Genomic DNA, 20,953 nt, shown 5'->3' on the forward strand with positions numbered 1-20,953 from the left:
GCCAGTTGAAAAGGATAGCGGCTTCCTGTCTGGCTTCCGGTGCCGCCAGACAGTCCTCCGTGACTGCCGCCCCGTTGCCTGTAAAAGAGCCGCCTTTACATCTGAAAGGCAGCTCGAAAAACTCCATTTCCTGATGGAAATGTGAGTCTGAGCGGGCGGGGGTGGGTAGAGCCCTCTGCGAAGTCCCCAGAGTCTTTTTTTAACTCTTGGGGACGAGCAGGTTGGAGCTCCCTATTGTCCCTCGCCGTTGCTCCGGGCATCGGGTGCACTCTGCCTTTTTGCAGAGCTAGGCGCTGGAACCGGATTAACTAATGAACCTAACAGACGGACTTATTAAAAAAGATGAGACTTGGACTTGGGACCCTAAATTGCAAGTATCCTTAATGAATTTACAAGCATTTTAAAGTGAAAGAGAAAAAAAAAAAGCTTTAAAATGGCCGCTGAGGCTTGGGAAGTAGAAGAAGCGGAAAGTAAGAGTCCTTCCATAACAGATACAAAGTAGCGGAATATATAGTGCTGGCTACAACTTGAAAGAAAAATAGTTATTTTAAGTTCCTCTCTTCTTGGAGATTTGTACTTGATCTTGTTTGGGGGGTAAAAAAGAAGAGTTTGCTGGAAGGATGGCGTTACTAATAAAATCTGATAGACAAGAAGGGGGGGTGCTCCCCCACTCACAACTGTTTGAACAAGCTCTGAGCCTACAGATTCTGCAGAATGGTTTTAATTTAAAAGAATTTATTCAGGAGGAAATGGCAAAATATTATGAGACTGTGAACCAGAAATTTGAAAATTTAAGGCAGGAAATTAAAGAAATGATACAACTAAAGTATGACAATTTGCAACAAAAGATTGTAACAGTGACTAATGGTTTTTCAGAAGTTGTTATAAAGTTGGATACAAATATTAAATTGCTAGAGTCTAAAATGGAGAAAATTGATAATTTGGATAATAAAATATTAAGAATTGAAAAGGACTTAATAAATATTCGAGATAATAGCTCAGAAGTAAAGTCTAAAGAGGAAGCTGGTCACGAGACTTATAATGCAGAAGATATAAAGCAAGGAATTGAAAGAGAGGTTGTAATGCTGCAATACAGGATTACAGAATTTGCAATCAGAATCAGAGGCTTACAGGAAAATAACAGTGATGACTTAAGAAAAACATCTGCTCAAGTTTTGGCTGGGATCTTAAAGGTTCATCCTGAGGAGGTATTCAGTAAAATTGATAAGGCTTATAGAGTGAATTCCTGGATTGCAAAGCAAAGGCAACTGCCTAGAGATGTGGTGATTTACTTTACAGATAAAGAGATAAGAAATGATATTGTGCAAAAATCCTTTAATTCTACTTTACAACTGAATGGGAGAAAAATTTGGATATATAAAGAATTGCCACCTAAGATGGTAAGAGATAGAAAGAAATTTGGTCTCTTGGTGACTGAGTTAAGAAGACAAAACATTTTATTCAGGTGGGATGTCCCAGTGGGTATAATACTGAGATATCAAGGAGTAAGATATCAGTTAAATACTGTTGAAAAAGCAGAAGAATTTTATCATAAGGTACTTAAAAAGCGAAATCAACAAGAGACAGAAATTCAAGAAAAGCAGAAGGAGATGGAGACAATGAAGAAACAACAAGTTAAAGAGGTCTCCACAGATGAACCGCTTTTGGATTCTCTTTCAGAGGTCTAGCTGGATTATTTAATATAAGAGAGGCGGTTCCGGACCCTAATGCAATGATTTGTCAAGCCACAAACCAGCATGGAAGTCAATCAGTTGATATACAATTTACAGAACCAGAAAGATCTCAGCCACAAAAGCAAACCCAACAGGATCAAGTTATACATCAGCAAAACCAAATAGTTGACACACAACCTACAGAAAGGAATTTAGGATGGAGATCCAACCCACAAAAAGTCAAGAAAAGAAGAAGTAGGTCTCACAAACATAAAAACTTTTAAACTAAACAACAGTGTAATGCCAGTTACTTATGAGAGGACTGAATATACGAAAAGATAATTGGCAAAGTATTGGTTTATTTTATCCTGAGGATAGGGCAGATCTCTGCAGTGCTGAATTATTTTGGGATGTGAAAAAGGCCTTAAATCGAATGGTTGGAAATATCTTGTTTGTTTTTTTGGATTTCCGGATAAATATATTACGTGTATGCTGAGTTATATGGCAAGAGATCTACTGGACTGGGGCACGCAGAAGATCTGGTTGTTACCCTATTATGATGGTTGGAACTAATAATCTGGATAAAAGACACCTCCATAAATATTATATGGAATATAATTATAAAGTCACTCAGGTGGTTGTCGGGTTTTTTCTTTTTTCTCTCTTCCAATATGAAGATATTTGTTACTGATGGGGGCAGATGGTAATTGAAGATACTGAAAATACTGTTGGAATAAGGATGCGATGTTACCCTAACATGGGCGATGGAGTTTATCATCCAGTTGAAAGATATTACAGAAGATGCTATATGGATTACAAGCTTAAAGTTTTTTTCTTTTAGGATTTTATTTACATAAGGGAATATTTTTCTAGGGGAGTGGGCAGAAGAATAAAGATATTAAGAATAATTATGGTAATTTTGTAGGAAAGTGGGTGGAGATAGGTTAGGTTATGGATTGTTTAGTTTAAAGAAAAGGGATATTATGTTTAGATGTGAATATATGTAATGAAGGGGGGGAAGGAAATGGGTAGCTGAACTGAATAAGTGTTAAATTAGGATTTATTGAATAGTCTTAGAATGGAAGTATGCTATGAAATGTCATGTCGTATGGGGGGTAGTAAAAGGGTAGATCACGAGCAAAAATTGTTAAATTGGGAGATATAATAATATTATTATGTTAAATCAGGAGTTATTAGACATTGTTATAATAGAATGTCACTTTGAAATGCATATTATAGCATAGTATAAGGGGGGTATGATAATTTTATTAGAAAGAAAGGGTCAGTATATGGAGATGGAGTAAGTGGATAGTCAAGCATGATATAATCTGTTATGAATTTGGGTTTTATTATGAAGAAGTCAAAGGGGAAGGGGGGTGAGGGGGGGTTAGGGAGGAGGGGGGGGAAAAGGGGGAAAAATCTGTATTTGAAAAACTTTTTCAATAAAAAAAAAAAGAAAAAAAGAAAAGGATAGCATAAAATTAAAAATGTAATAGGAGAAACACAAAAGCATTCCTAAAACTATGGGAGACACAGAATGCCCCCTTATTAGTCAGCAAGGCGGTACAGATAGTCCTCAACTTACAACCGTTTGTCTAGTGACCATTCAAAGTTACAATAGCACTGAAAAAAGGGACTTACGACCGTTTTTCACAGTTGCAACCTTTGCAGCATCCACCATGATCATGTGATCAAAATTCAGATGCTTGTCAACTGGTTCATATTTATGACCGGGATCATGTGATCATCTTTTGCGACCTTCTCATAAAATCAATGGGAAAGCCCAGATTCACTTAACAACCAGGTTATTAACTTATCAGTTACAGTGATTCACTTAATCACTGTAAAATGGGGCAAAATTCACTTAACAACAGAAATTTTGGACTAACCCTAACCCTAACCCTAACCCTAACCCTAACCCTAACCCTAACCCTAACCCTATCTATATCTGTATCTATAGATTTGGACCTCAGTTGCTTCTTCAGGGAAGCTGCCTCTGACTTCAATTAATTTGCATAAGGTCACTCATTCAAACTGGAGAGCTACATCATTGACCAACAGAAATCTTTTCTTTGTCACTTGGACTGCAGATTAGCTATTTATAGTTATTTTTTACAATGAAGCCTCCTTAGATCAGGGATGTCAAACTCAATTTCATTGAATGCCGCATCAGGCTTGTACTTGACCTCGGGGGACTGGAGGTGCATGGCCAGGGTTGTCGTGGCCAGCTTGATGTCACTCATCAAGGCTCCGTTTTGGGCCGCAATGGCTGCCTGCAGCCCTCTACCAGTGAAAAGGGAGCTCGGGAGGACCGTGTGCGGCCTCCTCAAGTTCCATTTTTGCTGGCAGAGGGTTGCAGGAGGTCGTCATCACCCAAAATGGATCCAGGAGGGTCGCACGCAGCCCTCCCAAGCTCCCTTTTCACTGGCAGAGGCACCGCATGCTGGTCCTTTGCTGTTTCCAGGGTGGGCCGATGGGCCAGATCTAAGCACCCTGCGGGCTGGATCCAGCCCCTAGGCCTTGAGTTTGACACCCTTGCCTTAGATAGTAAAAATAGTTATATCAGAACTTCTATCCACAGGTTAAAACAGCTTAAAGTATTGCAGAAATAAATCATATGCCTAAATATTTTACAATATACATAGTAATAATGAATGTTTATAATCTTATCAATATCCCCATTCAGAACTACTTAATTTTTATATTATCCTGTCTCTTCCAGTCATGTTGATAAGCCTATTTGCAGTGATCTCTGATCTAGATTTTAATGCCTAAAATAATAATCATGGTTTTTATGTTTACGTTCATTATGGACTATGATTTTGGCATGATTAGCCTATGAATATAATAAAGCAAATGTTCAACATTATTTCTGAGATTCTTAGCATAAGGTAACACAGCACATACAAAATCTTTTAAAATTAAGCTTTCCTTAGTTTACATCTAGCTAGAATTTAAAGACCTACCAGATATCTGCTATTGGACAACCTTTTTGAGAAAAGGCTCTTCTTAATTTTAATTTGTTTTATAAGAATTATAAATTTATTGCTTTCTATAATATGATAGTACAGGTAGTCCTTGACTTACAACCCAACATTTCTACTGCTAAGCAAGACCGTTGTTAAGTGAGTTTTGCCTCATTTTGCTACCTTTCTTGACACAGTTAAGTGAACCAGTGCAATTGTTAAGCCAACAGTTGTTAAATTAGTAACACAGTTGTTAAGTGAATCTGACTTCCCTGTTGACTTTGTCAGAAGATCACAAAAGGGGATCACATGATCTGGGGACGCTGCAACCATCATAGATACATGCCAGTTGCCAAATATCCTAACTTTGATCACATGACCATGGGGATGCTGCCATGGTCATAACTCTGAAAAATGGTCATAAATCACTTTTTTCCAGTGCCATTGTAAAACTTGGAATGGTGACTAAATGAATGGTTTTAAATCAAGGACTACCTGTATGCTGTATTATTTTACCTGTATAATATTATTTTGAATCTTTTCCCTTGTCCTGTTTGTTTGTTTTTTAAATCTAGGACGCAATATATAGTCACTTTTGGCCCTCTTTATCTTTTTTTCAGGATTCCACCATGTGTTCCTCAAACTCTGAGAAGTACCACTCATGACTCAGAATGTTCTCTTAATGCCAGATAATTGTCACATAGTCGCCTAGACAGGGCTACAGGTTCAGCAGCTGTGTGGCTGGGCCCATCAACCAATTTGTCGAAGAAATGGACACCCATATGGACTTGCTGACAGAGCTCCATCTTCTGGATAAGGTACCTACCCTAGAGCGACTCCGAACTGCTCAGAAACGCAGGGCTCAGCAGTTGAAGAAATGGGCTCAGTATGAGAAGGAGATGCAGCACAAGAAGCGGAAGCACGAGAAAAAGAGGAACGTTGTCTGCTCCAAGAAGGTGTCTTTTGAGGCCAGTGTTGCATTGCTGGAAGCTTCGTTAAGGAATGATATTGAGGAAGGTAAGAAATCCTAAAAGTGAAAATCACATGAATTTTGTAAATCTTAAGTTTGTCTGAAGACATTTTAAAGCACCAAATAGTGTTCCACCAAATAAGATATTACATTGTGGTAGTCTACACACAAGCCAGGTGAACAGCTGCTTGAGAAGGAATCCTTTGATCTTCTATGTTTAGAAATTGTGTTGCCCACATTTTATCTTTTCCTGATTATTACTTATATACCTGGTCTAGACTGTTTTGTTTTCTAGCCCAGATTACTTCCAGTAAATTTGGGGCAGTTTGTTTCAAGGTTGGCACCATTTGATCTTGAACTGTTTTGTAGACATTTCCCTAAAGACATACTTTAGTTAGGTCGTATTAGATTCGCTAATGAAAGCAGCATATTTTTTTCTGTACAATCTTCACATTGTCTTTCTTCCTGATAGATATATTTTGCATAAGAATTTAATGTGGCTGTGTTCACACAGTGTAGGAGGTCAGTTAGTTAATATCTGAAAACCAGGCCACAATAAATGATATTGTGTGAGCAACGATAGAATTGCTTAATTTGGCCTCCAAAAGTTTTTAGTTATGATAGATATTTTTGTCTAGCATGCAAAGTAGTTTGATGAAATTATTTTCTTACATTGATTTTTATATTTAGTCCAAATGTAGTACAGAAATTAGTCCTGGGTCCATTAGAAGCATTTTAATGTGACTTAAAAGAAAATGCCATATACTCGTTTCTGAACTATATAATAAATTGTCAAGGTGCAGTTAAATTTTAAGATTATTCCAGACACTTCCTATACCTGCTTCTAACATTAGGCATAAATCATTGAATTAGGATAATGTCAAGGATAATATGAACTCAGGTAGTAAAGATTGCTGGTTTGGAAAAATATTTGGTATATGTCAATAATGTCATTGATACAGTGGACATGAGACTGGGAAGACTGGGGGAGAAAAAATGGAGGACAGAGGGACCTGACATATTATGGGGTCGCGAAGAGTCGGACATGACTCAGCAAATGAATAACTACAAAAATGATATATGTTGATATACAGTAGTAAATACAATGATGTAGTAAATATAATAAGGAAGTAGAAAATATTATTTGGATAATGTTTGTGTATATTTGGGATTTTATTTTATTCAGAATGATTTGTAAAATATCGCGTAACAAAAAAATTAAGGGGGAAAATATGTGTTGTATTTACCCAGAATACATTTAAGAATGCTAAGATATATTTGAAGGATTTGAAAGAGATTAATTTATACCATTACATTATGAAATTATTGATGTTATCTGCTATAGTTTCAGAACTTGATATATAGGGTGCAGTGTAAAAACGGTTGCCTCAAGGCATAACTTGACATTCCTTTGATGATTGGTTTTTCAGCTGTGTATCTTGCCTTGCTCTTCTTTAAAACAAAGCTGGTGACATTTTTATTGCAATGCAGTGCATACGAAGAAGCTGTTTATCTCTTCTCTACCTAGCATGATCCCATCCTTGCTCAGCTAGATTTCATTGACGTGATGATATGTAAAGTAGATGAGAATTTGGCTCCTACTGCCACTTCTCTTCCAAGACAGTTGCTTCCCCTGGGCTCTAGTAGGGCTGACCTTGAATGTATATTCAACTTCCATAAACTTCCATAAAAATGTGATATACACAAGTCCTATTGCTATCTATTCAATTTTAATTCTTCTAGTTTTCTATAATTCTCCAGTATGTATCCAGAAAAGGCCCAACTGAAACTAGTTCCTCTCATTTAAGTGTGCATAGATAGGGCTTATAATAAGGGTTTAATTAGTGAAGAAACTATCTCCCCCCAAAATGGAATTCTTAAATCAAAATCAAAGAAACCACATTTTGGCTTGATATAACGTGTGGATCTTGTTATAGGCTAGGTAGTGAGGGGGCAAGAGGAGCTAAGAGGTAGTTTTCCCCAATGTGTTGACTTCCAGATGTGTTTTACTACAATCCCAGAGTTCTTAGACAGGATGCTAGTTGGGAATTATGGGATTTGGAATTTCCAGAATATATCTTGGTGGCCATGTTGATGCAATCGAACTTCTGCCTGTGATGCAGATAAAAAAGGCAGAGACGTCTTAATTTTTTTTTCTCCATGCTGTCTGGACATCCCTGGGGAAAAATGGTTTTGTAAACTGCATCTAAAACTGCATGAATATGTAAGAATATTAACTTTGAAGTGTTTCATACCATTTTTTTTTCTCAAGGCAAAGGAGAAAAGATGTGTGATATTTGCTATTCATCCTCTCACTTAGATTTAACAAAGAAAGCAAGGGGAAAAGAAAACCTACCAGAGTCTTAACATACCTTGTTTCAAGTGTTGCTGCTTGTTTGTCTCATATCAGCCATAGGGTTAGCTCTCACATACTAGGCTCTGGAGGGAAAACAAAACAAAAAATAATTCCTACTTTAAAATCTGTCAGTCTATACTAGGATTGATAGGTAGGCATGAGGAAAGGAAGCAAAATCCAGAGAATAATAAAGAATTTGAATGATCGTGTCAGGCAGTATATATCCACAGTGTAATTATTTTCACAGAGGTAACTCTGGAGATCTGCCCCAAAAGCTTTATATTTATAAATAACAATACAACTTGAGTGAAGTTGCAAGTAAAATCTGATTACTTTTGTCTTGCTTAGAGATATAAGTCTCAGCGTGACTAACTAGATGGAAGCAAAAAAATTCTACAGTCCATTTGTACTTGATATGAAGGCAGAACTATAAGCACCACATAGTGTAAATACTCTAAATAAATAATAGGAGTGCCACAGGGAGTTGTCCAAAAAATCAAGATGGTACCATAGCAGAATAACCAAGGCTTGTCTGGAATGTTATTTGCTTTTTGATATATAGGTAATGTAGATTCTTGTTATTAAGTTCAGTTCTCTGTCCTTTTTTTCTCCTTCCTGTTCATCCCTCTCCTTCCATGCTTTTTGCGTAGCCAGTACTGCCTATCTTGTATTTGCGCATCTGCTTTTTCCTAAGTGCAGATCCTTTCAACATTTTGTTGGATAGGGCTGAATGGTTATTAAGGTCCTTCTCAATATTTAACAACGTGTTAGGATGTGAATCCTTCTGGAGAGGTAGATCACTGAGCTACGGTTTACACCAAACTAGGAGGTTGGTTTGTACACTAATGAACAAAAGTCACAATTCTAAATTAGTTTGAAAGGCTTGAACATTAGACCAAACATAGTGGTATTTACCTATGAGAAGTGCATAGAAAAATCCAATCCACAAATGTCAATTTGTAGATCTGGTTTGGCAGAGTACATGTGGAAAGGAGCTAGGAGTACAAATGGAGCACCAGAAGAATATTAGCAAGTGATGAGATAAGAAGCTAAAAGAGTCAATGCAGTCTTGGGCTGCAAAGGAGAGAATATTTGTAGCTCAGGGTTGAAATGTGGAGTCCTTGGTGCTCTCTGAACTTGGTTGTTTTCTTGCAGACTTTTCATTACCAGACTAGGTAACAACATCAAATAATAAATGTGTCCAAATTGCATCGAGGCAGTGGTGGTTTTCAAAATTTTTTACTACCGGTTCTGTGGGTGTGGCTTGGTGGGCATGGCATGGCTTGGTGGGCGTGGCAGGGGAAGGATACTGTAAAATCTCCATTCCCTTCCCAATCCAGGGAAAGGTTACTGCAAATTTCCCATTTCATCCCAATCAGCTGGGACTTGGGAGGCAGAGAATAGATGGGGGCGGGGCCATAAGAATTTTTACTACCGGTTCTCCAAACTACTCAAAATATCTGCTACCGGTTCTCCAGAACTGGTCAGAACCTGCTGAAACCCACCTCTGATCAGGGGATAATATTCCACTGTATCCTGTGCTTCTTTTGGAGTGTGAAGTTCTAAAATTTTAATTTAGAAGAAACATGGAATATTTTAAGGGGGTTTAGAGGAGAATTGCTAGGATCATATGAGGTCTGGAAACCAAGCTCTGTGTAGAAGCTCGACATGTTTAAATTGACAAAGGGAAAACTAACAGGCGATGTGGTAGAGGTCTACAAATATTTGCGTATAAGCTCTCATGTGCAAGAGGGGACAAGACTTCTCTCCACTGATATCAAGAGCAGAACAAATATGAATATGTTGAAATGAAAGAATATTCTGGCTGAATATTCGGGAGAATTTCCTGATAGTTGAGCAGACTACCTAGAACAATGATGGATTCCTCCTCAATGAAAATCTTCAAATGGAGGAGCGTGGGTGGTACATGCTATCAGTCAGAGAGGGTTTAGTGGATTCTTCCTCAGAGTAGAAGATTAAACTAGATATTGTATGAAGTCTCTTCCTTGCTATGATTTCATGGAACCCAAACCCAAACCCTCGCAGAAATGGAATACCATATTAAGATTTCTAATATTTGCATGAAACTTTGATGTGGAAGTCTTCACCAGACTGTCCCTGATTCTGCCACATATGTTGGACTTTAAATCACAACATTCCTAGCCAATATAAAAAAGAACAGGATTCAAAATCCCTCATATCAGGACACAGTTTGGGAAGATTTGTTTACATCAGCTGATCAAAATACTACAGACAAATTTGGATGGTTAAGGACTAAGTAGACAGCACGGTGAGGAGTTTATAGGAGCAGAAGTATGTCACACACTGAGGAAAGTTTTTTTCTTCCCTTCCTGGTACCCATTTTTTTGTGGGTGGAATATTTATTTTTGTTTTATCTTGTTTCTTTACATGTGTTAATGGAACATGTACTGCCACTTTCTGCTGGCTAACAATCCCATTGAAAATTAGCTGCATTATCAAATTGCATTACCAAATGTCAGTTATATAATTTGAAGGGACAAAGGATCCTGCAAAAACAATAACAAAAAAAGATTTTAAGAATGCATTTAGCTTTACAGTATGTCTATCTATACTGTAAGACTAATATTTATTTACTTTATTTATGCAGTGTCATAGTCCACAAGGAGGGGAGTACACCAATGATACATTAAATTAAAAAGAAAGATATTACAATAAATCACTATAATAATTCACAGCTCAACAATACATAAATGCATAAGTACATACAGTGGCATAAATGTACAGCAGGGGTGAAATCCAGCAGGTTCTAACAGGTTCTGGAGAACCGGTAGCAGAAATTTTGAGTAGTTTGGAGAACCAGCAAATACCACCTCTGGCTGACCCCAGAGTGGGGTGGGAATGGAGATTTTGCAATATCCTTCCCCTGCCATGCCCACCAAGCCACGCCCACAGAACTGGTAGGGAAAAATTTTGAATTTCACCCCTGGTGTACAGATATTAAATTCCAACCAACAACCTTGCAACATCACGTTTTTTATTAATTAATAAAAAACTTTTTAAAAACAAAAAAACAACGACCTTGCAACATCACTAAGGTCACAGGTTGTCTAGCTTTGAGTTAAAGGCGGCAAATATTTGTTGCAGCACTTGTATTAACCAGTTTATCTGAATGAAGTGCATTGGACTGCCTTTACAAGCTGGCAGGTTGTTTTAAAGTAGCCATCTGTTTTGCAAACTCTGTGTTGCCAGATCTCAACAGGGAAATCTGAGGACACATTATTCTGTCATTGATTTTGGCAGCTGAAAGCAGATGGAGAGAATTGTGAACTGGCTAAATAATATTTAATCAATCTTCTGATCATTTAAACTGATTGTACGGGCCACTTCAGGGAAGGCATATTTTCTTAAGTGTAGGGTGACTTGCAGCCTATTAAGCAATAGCTGCATGGCATTCATAGGATTTTCAATATTGTACTGACAGAGTAAATCAGGTGGGAAATTGGAATGCAGGATATTTGTTGCTATATTCGAGCCAAAGTAGTTTTTAGAAATGATTGAATCTGAATTTGATTGGGATCATGGCAATTCCATATTAAAAGTATATAAAACATATATTGAGATTGTTTTCAAGTGCCAATGACGACAGTAGATATTTTAAGTATATTTTAACCTGAAATGCAAAACTTTGACTAGTTTTAAAAGTCAAAGGGGGAAAAGCCACCTAGTTATTTTTTCAGTAGTTTGGTAGGTGAGGAGTTGTTATTACATGAGGATAGCTATACACCTTTCAAACTCATCTTAACAAATTTCATTAACTTTTCAACCTGCAATTCAAGGTCTAGTTTACTGATTGATTAAAGGCTTATAGAATTGCAAGGTTATATACTTAATAACATTGTGATACAAAGTTAGTACAGAATAACAGAATTGGAAGGGGCCTTGGAGGTCTTCTAGTCCAACCCCATGCTCAAGCACGAAACCCTATATACTATTTCAGACAAATGGTTATCCAATATCTTCTTAAAACCTTCCAGTGTTGGAGCATCCAGAACTTCAGGAGGCAAGTTGTTCCACTGATTAACTGTTCTAACTGTCAGGAAATTCCTCCTTAGTTCTAAGTTGCTTCTCTCCTTGATTAGTTTCCATCCATTGCTTCTTGTCCTGCCTTCAGGTGCTTTTTAGAATAGGTTGACTCTTTCTTCTTTTGACAATGGTTAGATATTGGAACACTGCTATCATGTCAGTGTCATGCACAGTAGAGGTTTTATCTGAAACTTAAGTAAGAAATCAAACTTTTTTAACCTAAAGAAAGAGTGTTTCAAAAAACCAGATGTGATGATGCAAAAATCCAGAAGATCACAAGATGGCAGCAAAAATTCTAATTCTTCACTGCTATCTAATGTTCACCAAGAGTAGTAGTAGTACCCCAGCTACTATGGCAGACATTTTATAAATAGAAAAACCATCACTACAGCACTTTCTGAAAACATCCACAAATAGTTTTTAACTTTACACTTGTCCCTAAAGATTTGCCTATTCATATTTTTAATGAAGAAAATGCTAAAATGCAATATAACTACCATGTCAAAATGCATTTCTGGCTAGATAACATCAATGATGCTGAACAAAACACTGCAGTATTTTATTGCCATCACAGTGAAAAAGTTTTAATTGTATATAATAACTTTGGCTTTTAAATAAATGTAAGTGCAAATTAGAAAACAAAGACATTGGGGTGATAATTGTTTTTTTCTGTTTCCTTCCCTTCCAGGATCACCAAACAGTTTCAGTCTGTCTGCTCTTTCTCTTGTATAATTGAAGATCCCTCGCATCTGTGTGTATATAGATAAAATATATTATTTATCGCCCACACAGACAATGCTTCATCATTATGGCACCACAGTGATTTAGCCAATATTACTTATGGCTTCTCTAACGCCAATGTTCTAAGTTTATTAAAATACAGATCATCTTTCCCCAACCAGTCTCATATCTATTGGTACTGCACTAGAAATCGGGGAGTGTTAGATATGGGAAAATTGATAAAGATTTCAGCTTCCCTTCAGAATAAGTTTATTTACAGAAAATGAAATTATCAGACCTTTTATCATTTTTTTCTGGTTTTTTATGACAGGCTTTTGTTAATATATGTGTGGTCTGATTTCAAATATCCCTGTAATCTAAAGAGTGATAGTGCCCCCCCCAAAACACAATCCAGGAGGAATAGCCTCTGATAGTTAAAAATTACTTATATTTTGACTTAGTATGGAAAATTCCATGTCTTCAGAGGGATTCTGTGTTCTCCCTGACATTGGGCCTGGTCTCTAAAAAGAGGCTTTGTGACTAAATTCTCCTGCTGTCAGATGCAAATCAAATCTAAAAATGGTCAGTAGCATTAGAGCAGGATAGTAATTTTCATACATTCTATTTTGCATTCTTAGAACTGTCATACTTATGTAAAATGTTAGTTTTATTATCAAACTTGTGCACAATCCTAGTTTCCCAACCACCTGCATGTTAACTACACCATCGCTATTTAAGATTTCCAACTATTCTGAGCAATTTCTGTACCTTTCAAAAGTGGATCTGGAACTCTCTTTTCTCTGCAGCCTTATACAATTGTTTGAGCTGAAATATTGCATATTCGTATGTGATTCAATGAATAAGCTTAAATCTGGATTTAGCCATGATGAGGCCCTCATGCATGGGGAAGTTGTAGGGCTGTTTGTCAGGTGCTAAAAGAATAAGGCTATCCTTATTGCTAGATGTGTCATGTAAACCAAGCCATAAAATATTTTTTGAGATTTGCAGTACATTTAAGAGTGTAATTATTGGTGCATATGTTAATATGCATATTTACAGTAGACTGGAACTTGTCAGTTATGTTCTATAGGTTTAATGGGTCTAGGTTAAGTATGGTTGTCTCTGTATTTGGTTCAGGATTATATGCTGATGTGACTGCATGAAGTACTTTTCTATGCTTGTATTTTTTGTCATGGAGAAAGATGTGATCCATGGAAAGAATTTTCCACCCAAAATGGATAATTGCAATGCAGTTCCAGGCAAATCACTGCATAGTGCAGGTGAACCTTTTTAAATGATCCCTTGGTAGCTGCCCCAGAACACATAAATGATGTCACTGTATATCTGTTCAGTTTATACCATTGAAATTCAACAAATTCTTCAAGATTTCAGGCAATAAAACAGTCTACTTTCAAAACAAATGCTTTGTGCGATCAAGGAGATGTAGAGGCTATTTGCAAGAGCAAAGATTCTAGATACAAACATCAGCAATCATTCTGCACTAATGACCTGCCTAATAAAGCAAACCAATGGTTTGTGACTCCTTCCAGAAATGAGGTACACATCCTTTTGCTATTCTTTAGAAGATTAGTAAAGACATGGTTATTTAAGCAGGCACTGAGGGACTGATATGGAGAATATTCTTACACAAAAGCAATCAATACCTGAAACAACAGTGAGGCTTGTTCTTCAGTTAATTTGTTATAGAGCTTTACACTTATTCGGGCTGAGAGAGAGTGGAACAGAGGCTACTCTGCTGGCTTCTGTAGCTAAGGGAAGACTAGATCCTGGGTCTGCCCACTGCTATTTTAGTGCAATAACCACTATGCTATGCTGGCTCTCAATTGCATAGGTAATCCTCATTTACCAAGCAAGTCACTTGTTCAGTGACTAGTCTGGGGGAAAGCAACAATTAATTAAATAACTGAAACATCTCATAGCGATCTATTATTCATTCTAATTCATGGATAGAACTTGCTTAAACAAAGAGGTCCTATGGAGGACAGATGCTATGGCAGAGGTCTACTTCTGGATCCCACCAGATCACAATGCTTACATCCCACTTGATCAGTGGGAGCCAGAGCACACCATCTGGGTCAGATCATAGGAGATGGGCACAAAACACACAAGATAGGCAATACCCCAAATATCCAAGCCCTATGATATAAGGTAATGCAAATCAGGACCATAGATTGCATCTGGAAGCTTATAGCAACTAGGGCCATATGTGAACAATTTTGAATTCCTGCCCATTTCACATAGCCACGGATGAACATCTTTATGCAAAATACATCTTCGTCCAAGAAGAGGCAGTTTTTGATGTTTCCTTATCTAAGGCACTGAGGTTTTCTTGGTTAAAGAACCAAGAAACCACCAGAACATTGGATTGGACTTGGAAAAATTGGTAGTAGCTTCATAACCAATCGGATGCATTTAATATGTGCTAGCAAGAATGATAACTTCCATTTCATAGGTATGAATTAAAATGTGGCACTCTCAAGTATTTAGAAGTTAGAACATATTTTTATATGTATGTTTGCAACATAATTGTCTTTAAGCAGTGTACAATATGTAGTTGAACTTGGCTGATTCAAAACAGTTAACTAAGGTTGTTATTTTTTTTTGGAAATCATCAGGTAATCTCAGATTTATTGGCTAGATTGGAAAATAGGAAAAAAAAAAATACAGAAGCAGGCAGAGATAACCAATTCCTTGCAGTTGTCAAAAATATTTAATGGATGTGCCCATGTAGTGACAACGTCACTACAGAATTCTCCATTGGAAATATGAAATAGTAGTTCAGTTCATCCTGTTTTCTATTAAGGACAGCAGAACAAAAGTAAATTGCATCTTACTTTCTGAAGCAACACTTCAATAATTATGAATTGGATTAGCAGATTCATCCTCATCATTGTCATCATTCTCGTTATCATTGTGTTGTTGTCATTGAATTCAGCAGCAAAACTACTTGAGTTGGCTGTGATCCAGTAGTTGAATTTGAAAAGTTTTTCCACTTGGCAGCAATTACCCAGTTTAGGAATGTAATGACTAGTACACACCCTTTCCTCTCTCCTGTTTCACAGGAAGTGCCTCTGTGCTTTCCGCTCATGGCACAGGAAGAGGTAGGCGATGTTTTCCATAACACACATGGCTGCTCTTTCATTATGACACCTTTTTCAGTGATTGCAAAGTAGATTTGCTTCTCACATTAAAACAGAAGACTTTTTTGCTGCTTATAAGTTGCTATTATATAAAAAAAGAACAGCAAAACAGGGAAGCAACTAGACATATGTAGTGGGATATGAAGTCTTGTTACCCTGCATTTGCTAAATCACACTTTACAAAGACTCCTATTGCAATGCTTTTTCACACACACCTACAACTTTTTCATATAATTATTCTTGGCTACTGTCAAACCTATCCAGCGTTGGCGACGCTAACGTCAAATATATCCCCTTTGACCTAGTTTTCTCAAATGATTAATATTGATGGCTTTCAACTAAATGACTGAGAATGTCCTGTTTGGAAGGCTTTACAGATATGGATATGAATTTGAATTTGAGATCTTACACTGTGATTTAAGTTGATGAGATGAGGCGAATGTTCCCTAGTTTTAAAAGCCTTGCATCATTTTGTATGCTATAGCTTTGAGGGATGTTACTCTGCATATCTTTAGACTACTGTTCTTAGATAACTTATCGTTTCTTGAATGAAAGGCAAGCATAAATATCTGCCATTGAAGATGTGTATATGTGTTGTGATTTTCAGTTCCTTCCAGTAGAAATAGGTGCAACTGATGCTGACACTTAATGGAATATTTTTAGAACATAAAAACATTCTTCCCTTCCCAGAATGTGTGCATGTATACACACACACACATACTCACACACACACACGTGATGCTTTGTTCAAATGCTTCTGTTTGGTTTAGCTGTTCTATTGTAAGAATTTTTCCCTTGTTTATATTGAGGCTACAAATTTGTTTCTACCCAGATTTATATTTGTCAGAAACATTTTTTTAAAAAAATAATTTATTGTGCTGGCTTTTTGCATTGTATACAATTTTTGAAGTTCCTTAGCTTAAATATTTATATAAAATAGTTAAATAAATATTATAAGCTGCCAATCTAGTCTGAGCATTAGAGGAAGCAATATAAATGAATAAGAACTTGCTCTGCAACTTTGCATTGTTGTTATATTGGGTTATCTAGCTTTAGCTTGATTGATACTAAATCAACTTGATTGTTACTAAATTGGCAATAACAGAATGAAACACTCTGTGACTCCACTGCCTTTGAGTTCCACCCTACTTCAGCCCACACTTTCCTTTCCATTGATAAAATCACAATATAACCAAATGTTACTGCAAATGAATATACTTCTTTAAGAGCAGACAGATAAGGGCATCAATCCAACCTGAAAGACAGATGTGTCCTAAAATTGTCATATGATTAGTTCAGAACATGATGCTTCTAGTAAAAGGCATTTATGGATTTCTTCAGAGGGAACATATATATTTTTTTTACTGTTTATCAAAGGGAATGTCCATGCTGTTATGTATTTTTATATTAAATCTGGACGGGGTGGGCTTCAAAAATTTTAGCAAGGGTTCTCTGTCCAGTTGCTGGGTGGGTGTGGCCTAGTCGGCCTCCTGCACCACAATGGGGGGGATGTTTTTGCCCTCCCCGGACTCTGGAGGCTTTCCTCAAGTCTCCGGGAGGATGAAAACGGCCTCCCCAGGCTCTGGAGGCCTTCTGGAGGCCAGAAACAGGCCCGTTTCCAGTCTTTCCAAACTTCCGGTAGGCCCATTTTTTGCCCTCCCCGAGCTTCCGTGCATGCCCTGCACTTACTTGAATCCAAAACGGGCTGCATGGGGACTCCTGGGAGGGGTGGGGCAGGGTGGGCAGGGCCAATCAGGAGTGAGATTTGGGGATTCTCTGAACTGCACAGAATTTTAGCTAGAAGTTCTCCCAAACCCCTGCGAACCCCCAGCAGCCCACCCCTGAATCTGGATTTCCCTGACATTTCTTTGCTTATGGGTAGAGCACATGATAGGTAGAACACATATGCACAACATCCCAAATCCTAGTATCTTCACCTAGGATTTCAGGAAATGGAGAGAGCCCTATCTGAGAGGGGGAAGTTGCTTCCAGGCAGAGTACATAGTGTGAAGACATATGGATAGTAGTTTTTATCCAAATAAAGTAGATGCATGTAGTCAAAGGAGAGTGACACTGATGATAAGTGCTGTCACATGTCAAATTGACATCCATGTTCTTTCTTGACCTCAGTAGACTTCATTTTGCAGACAGACAGAGCATTTAGTTATTGCCAACAGATTGTACTTACTGACTTAGGACAATTGGCTAGATGTTTATTATTTAGACTAAAGAAAGAAAGAAAAAAATAGTAACAAAATGGATTTCAAATGAAAGCAGTTAATTAGTGGTTGCTGTGTACAATATGTTAAGAGGTGTCATTTCTCAGAAGAGTGGGAAACTGTGTGGGATGCACTTTGTTTTCTCTCGCATCCTTTCTGCACCTTCAAAATAGGCATTGTTGAAGTTGCTGGAAAACATTCCAAGTGGGTCACTTTCTATTTTGTAACAAAACAGGGTTTAGAAAAAATACATTAATAGTAAAAGTTTAATATCAAGAAGCATGCCTCTGTCTCACCTACGTATATGCATATTCAATTGTATCCTTCCCATCTGACTTGGTCATTTCTTACAGAAAAAGCAGAACCAGTACTCTAGTTGTTAATATCAGAACAGACGATAGTGTCGCAGGTGTTACTGAGAATAATTGATATTTTAATATGTAATATTGAGTGATTATTATTTGACATATATCTGGCTTTGAAGATCTTGAACCGAGGGGATGTTTTAGACCTGCCTAAAAAGATTAGGGTAGTCCTTATTTAAGGGGAAAGAAGATGCAAAGCCAAATAAGTTAGGCACCGGATAACCATGGTGGCACAGGGGTTAGAATCAGGGGTGGGTTCTACTTACCTTTACTACTGGTTTGCAACGGAAGCATGCATGCATGCACAGCTTCTGCGCATGCGCAGATCACCCCATGATGACATGGCAGGTGGGTGGGGCCTCCCACTGGTTTTACTATCGGTTCTATAAAACAGGACAGAACCGTAAGCAACCCACCACTGATTAGAATGCAGTATTGCAGACTAATTCTACCGATTGCCAGGAGTTCGATCCTGACCAGCTCAAGGTTGACTTAGCCTTCCATCCTTCAAGGTTGGTAAAACGAGGACCTAGATTGTTGGGGGCAATATGCTGACTCTGTGAACGGCGTAGAAAGGGCTGAAAAGCACTATGGAGCACTATATAAGTCTAAGTGCTATTGCTATTTCTTTATTATCAGTTAAGAAAAAAAACATAAATGCAATTATAATAGTGAAATGTGAGTGTGAGTATGAACAGAACAGAACAGAACAGAACAGAACAGAACAGAACAGAACAGAATTCTTTATTGGCCAAGTGTGATTGGACACACAAGGAATTTGTTTTGGTGCATGCGCTCTCAGTGTACATAAAAGAAAAGATACATTCGTGAAGAATCATAAGGTACAACACTTAATGATAGTCATAGGGAACAAATAAGCAATCAAATCATATTAGGAAACAGTCAATATAAATCATAAGGATACCAGCGACAAGGTTACAGTCATATGCCTCTATTTTACTAAGCAGACACGTATTCACTAAAAAGGTTTTCTGTGAACTTCTCTTGCATTGGAATATCTGCTCTTGGGTTAGGTGTTTCAACAGCCCATTTGAAAATAATATTGATGTGACTTCTGGCATAGGGTAAAATGATGTAATACTTGAAAAAGTATTTTTATGAAATAAATCCATTTATTTGAATAATAAAATAAATGCTCATTTCATTTGCTAGTGGCCAAGCTGGCTAAGATGTTGGGGATCTGTGGTCAGACTTCTCATTGCTATTAAGATATTTCAACACCATTTATGGAGAAGAGATGCATAGGGGCCATTGTAATGAGAGTACCATTCTTTTCTCTTGCAGATGCTTTTAACTTAAAAAAAGAGATCTTGTTAAATCAACAAGAAAGAAGAAAACTCACACAATAAATAAGGCTTAAAAATATATGGCTAACACACGTAAAATGATACTATACTCTTTTGCTAATTACTAGCTTAGATTTTGCTCTGTAATTGGAATTCAGCATAGCAGACAACTTCTAAAAATACTGCATCTGTCTTCCTCTGAGTGGCACATATTCATATGTTTGTTTTGTATGGGATGTCACCCACTCAAATGGTGATTACTATTACTATTTCACTTTATGTGGCACTTCATTTGTCAAACAGTACTATTATAAATTATTAACTAGGGTTGCCAATGTACAAATACACCACAACTTCAGTTGAGAAGTGACCTTTCAGTCTTGAAATATTTCCATTTTTTTGTTCCTGTTATCCATCTTGTTAACAGTTTTCATCACAAGTACGGTGTTGGATCTGGTGTATCCAATATGTCACTTTATTACATTGGATTTACTTTAAGTGTGTTGGCCATGCAGCTATAAACACTGAAAGAAACAATATTTGCAACCGTATGTCATATCTGCATAGATTTTATTAAATGGAGTGGTTGCTCTGGGTAGCAATGACTTAATTCATTGCTTCCCAATATTTTCTTCATTACCCAAAATCATTTACAGGGTTCAGCAAACAGTTTTGTTTGTGTTCATTGTGGCAAAAGTGAAAAATCCTACTTCACACATGTAGGTGCTTGGAAATGACAACAATTTCATTATGGCCTTCTCACAGGATATTTGTCATGAAGTGTTAACCACAAAGACTCCAAATGATCATTTTGTTCTTCAGATAACATTTTGCACTGACTTCTTTGTCTAAGTTTAATCATTTGCTCTTTTCTTTGTTATCCAAAGAAAAATCAGTTTTACCCAATTTTGAGTAACTTATCAAGGTTTGGGAAGCACTGACAATCTCAGAAAAGATTTCTTAAGGCTTAATTTGGATGTTAATAGACACGTTTTCAAACTGTTTATTGCCCTCACAGAGGATTCCAGATGGAAGAAAGTTACATATTCCTTCATGACAAGAGTAGTTCTCCAGAAGACACTGTACTACAATTTTCAGGTGTCCAACCCAACCTAGCCAGTGGTAAAAATGCTGGTAGTTAGGTCACTATG

General features: G+C 37.2%; 1 protein-coding gene and 1 long non-coding RNA gene across 3 annotated transcripts in view; both read left to right on the forward strand.

Annotated features, from left to right (window-relative positions):
- The window catches only part of LOC139314618 (uncharacterized), a 42,374-nt gene extending 37,028 nt beyond the window's left edge, over positions 1-5,346 (forward strand). Inside the window, exon 3 of the long non-coding RNA XR_011600197.1 lies at positions 5,260-5,346. This is a non-coding gene — a long non-coding RNA (uncharacterized lncRNA). The remainder of the gene's footprint in view (positions 1-5,259) is intronic.
- Positions 5,347-5,409: 63 nt separating this feature from the next.
- Positions 5,410-20,953, forward strand: part of PPP1R16B (protein phosphatase 1 regulatory subunit 16B) — a 68,220-nt gene continuing 52,676 nt past the window's right edge. For both annotated transcript variants that reach the window (XM_070939974.1, XM_070939975.1), the window contains exon 1: positions 5,410-5,656. In XM_070939974.1, the coding sequence (XP_070796075.1) occupies positions 5,410-5,656 (247 nt within the window). The remainder of the gene's footprint in view (positions 5,657-20,953) is intronic.

This window comes from Pituophis catenifer, unplaced genomic scaffold (genome assembly GCF_029215685.1).
Source record: "Pituophis catenifer annectens isolate HBS135680 unplaced genomic scaffold, rPitCat1.0.hap2 SCAF_3, whole genome shotgun sequence".
NCBI lineage: Eukaryota > Metazoa > Chordata > Lepidosauria > Squamata > Colubridae > Pituophis > Pituophis catenifer.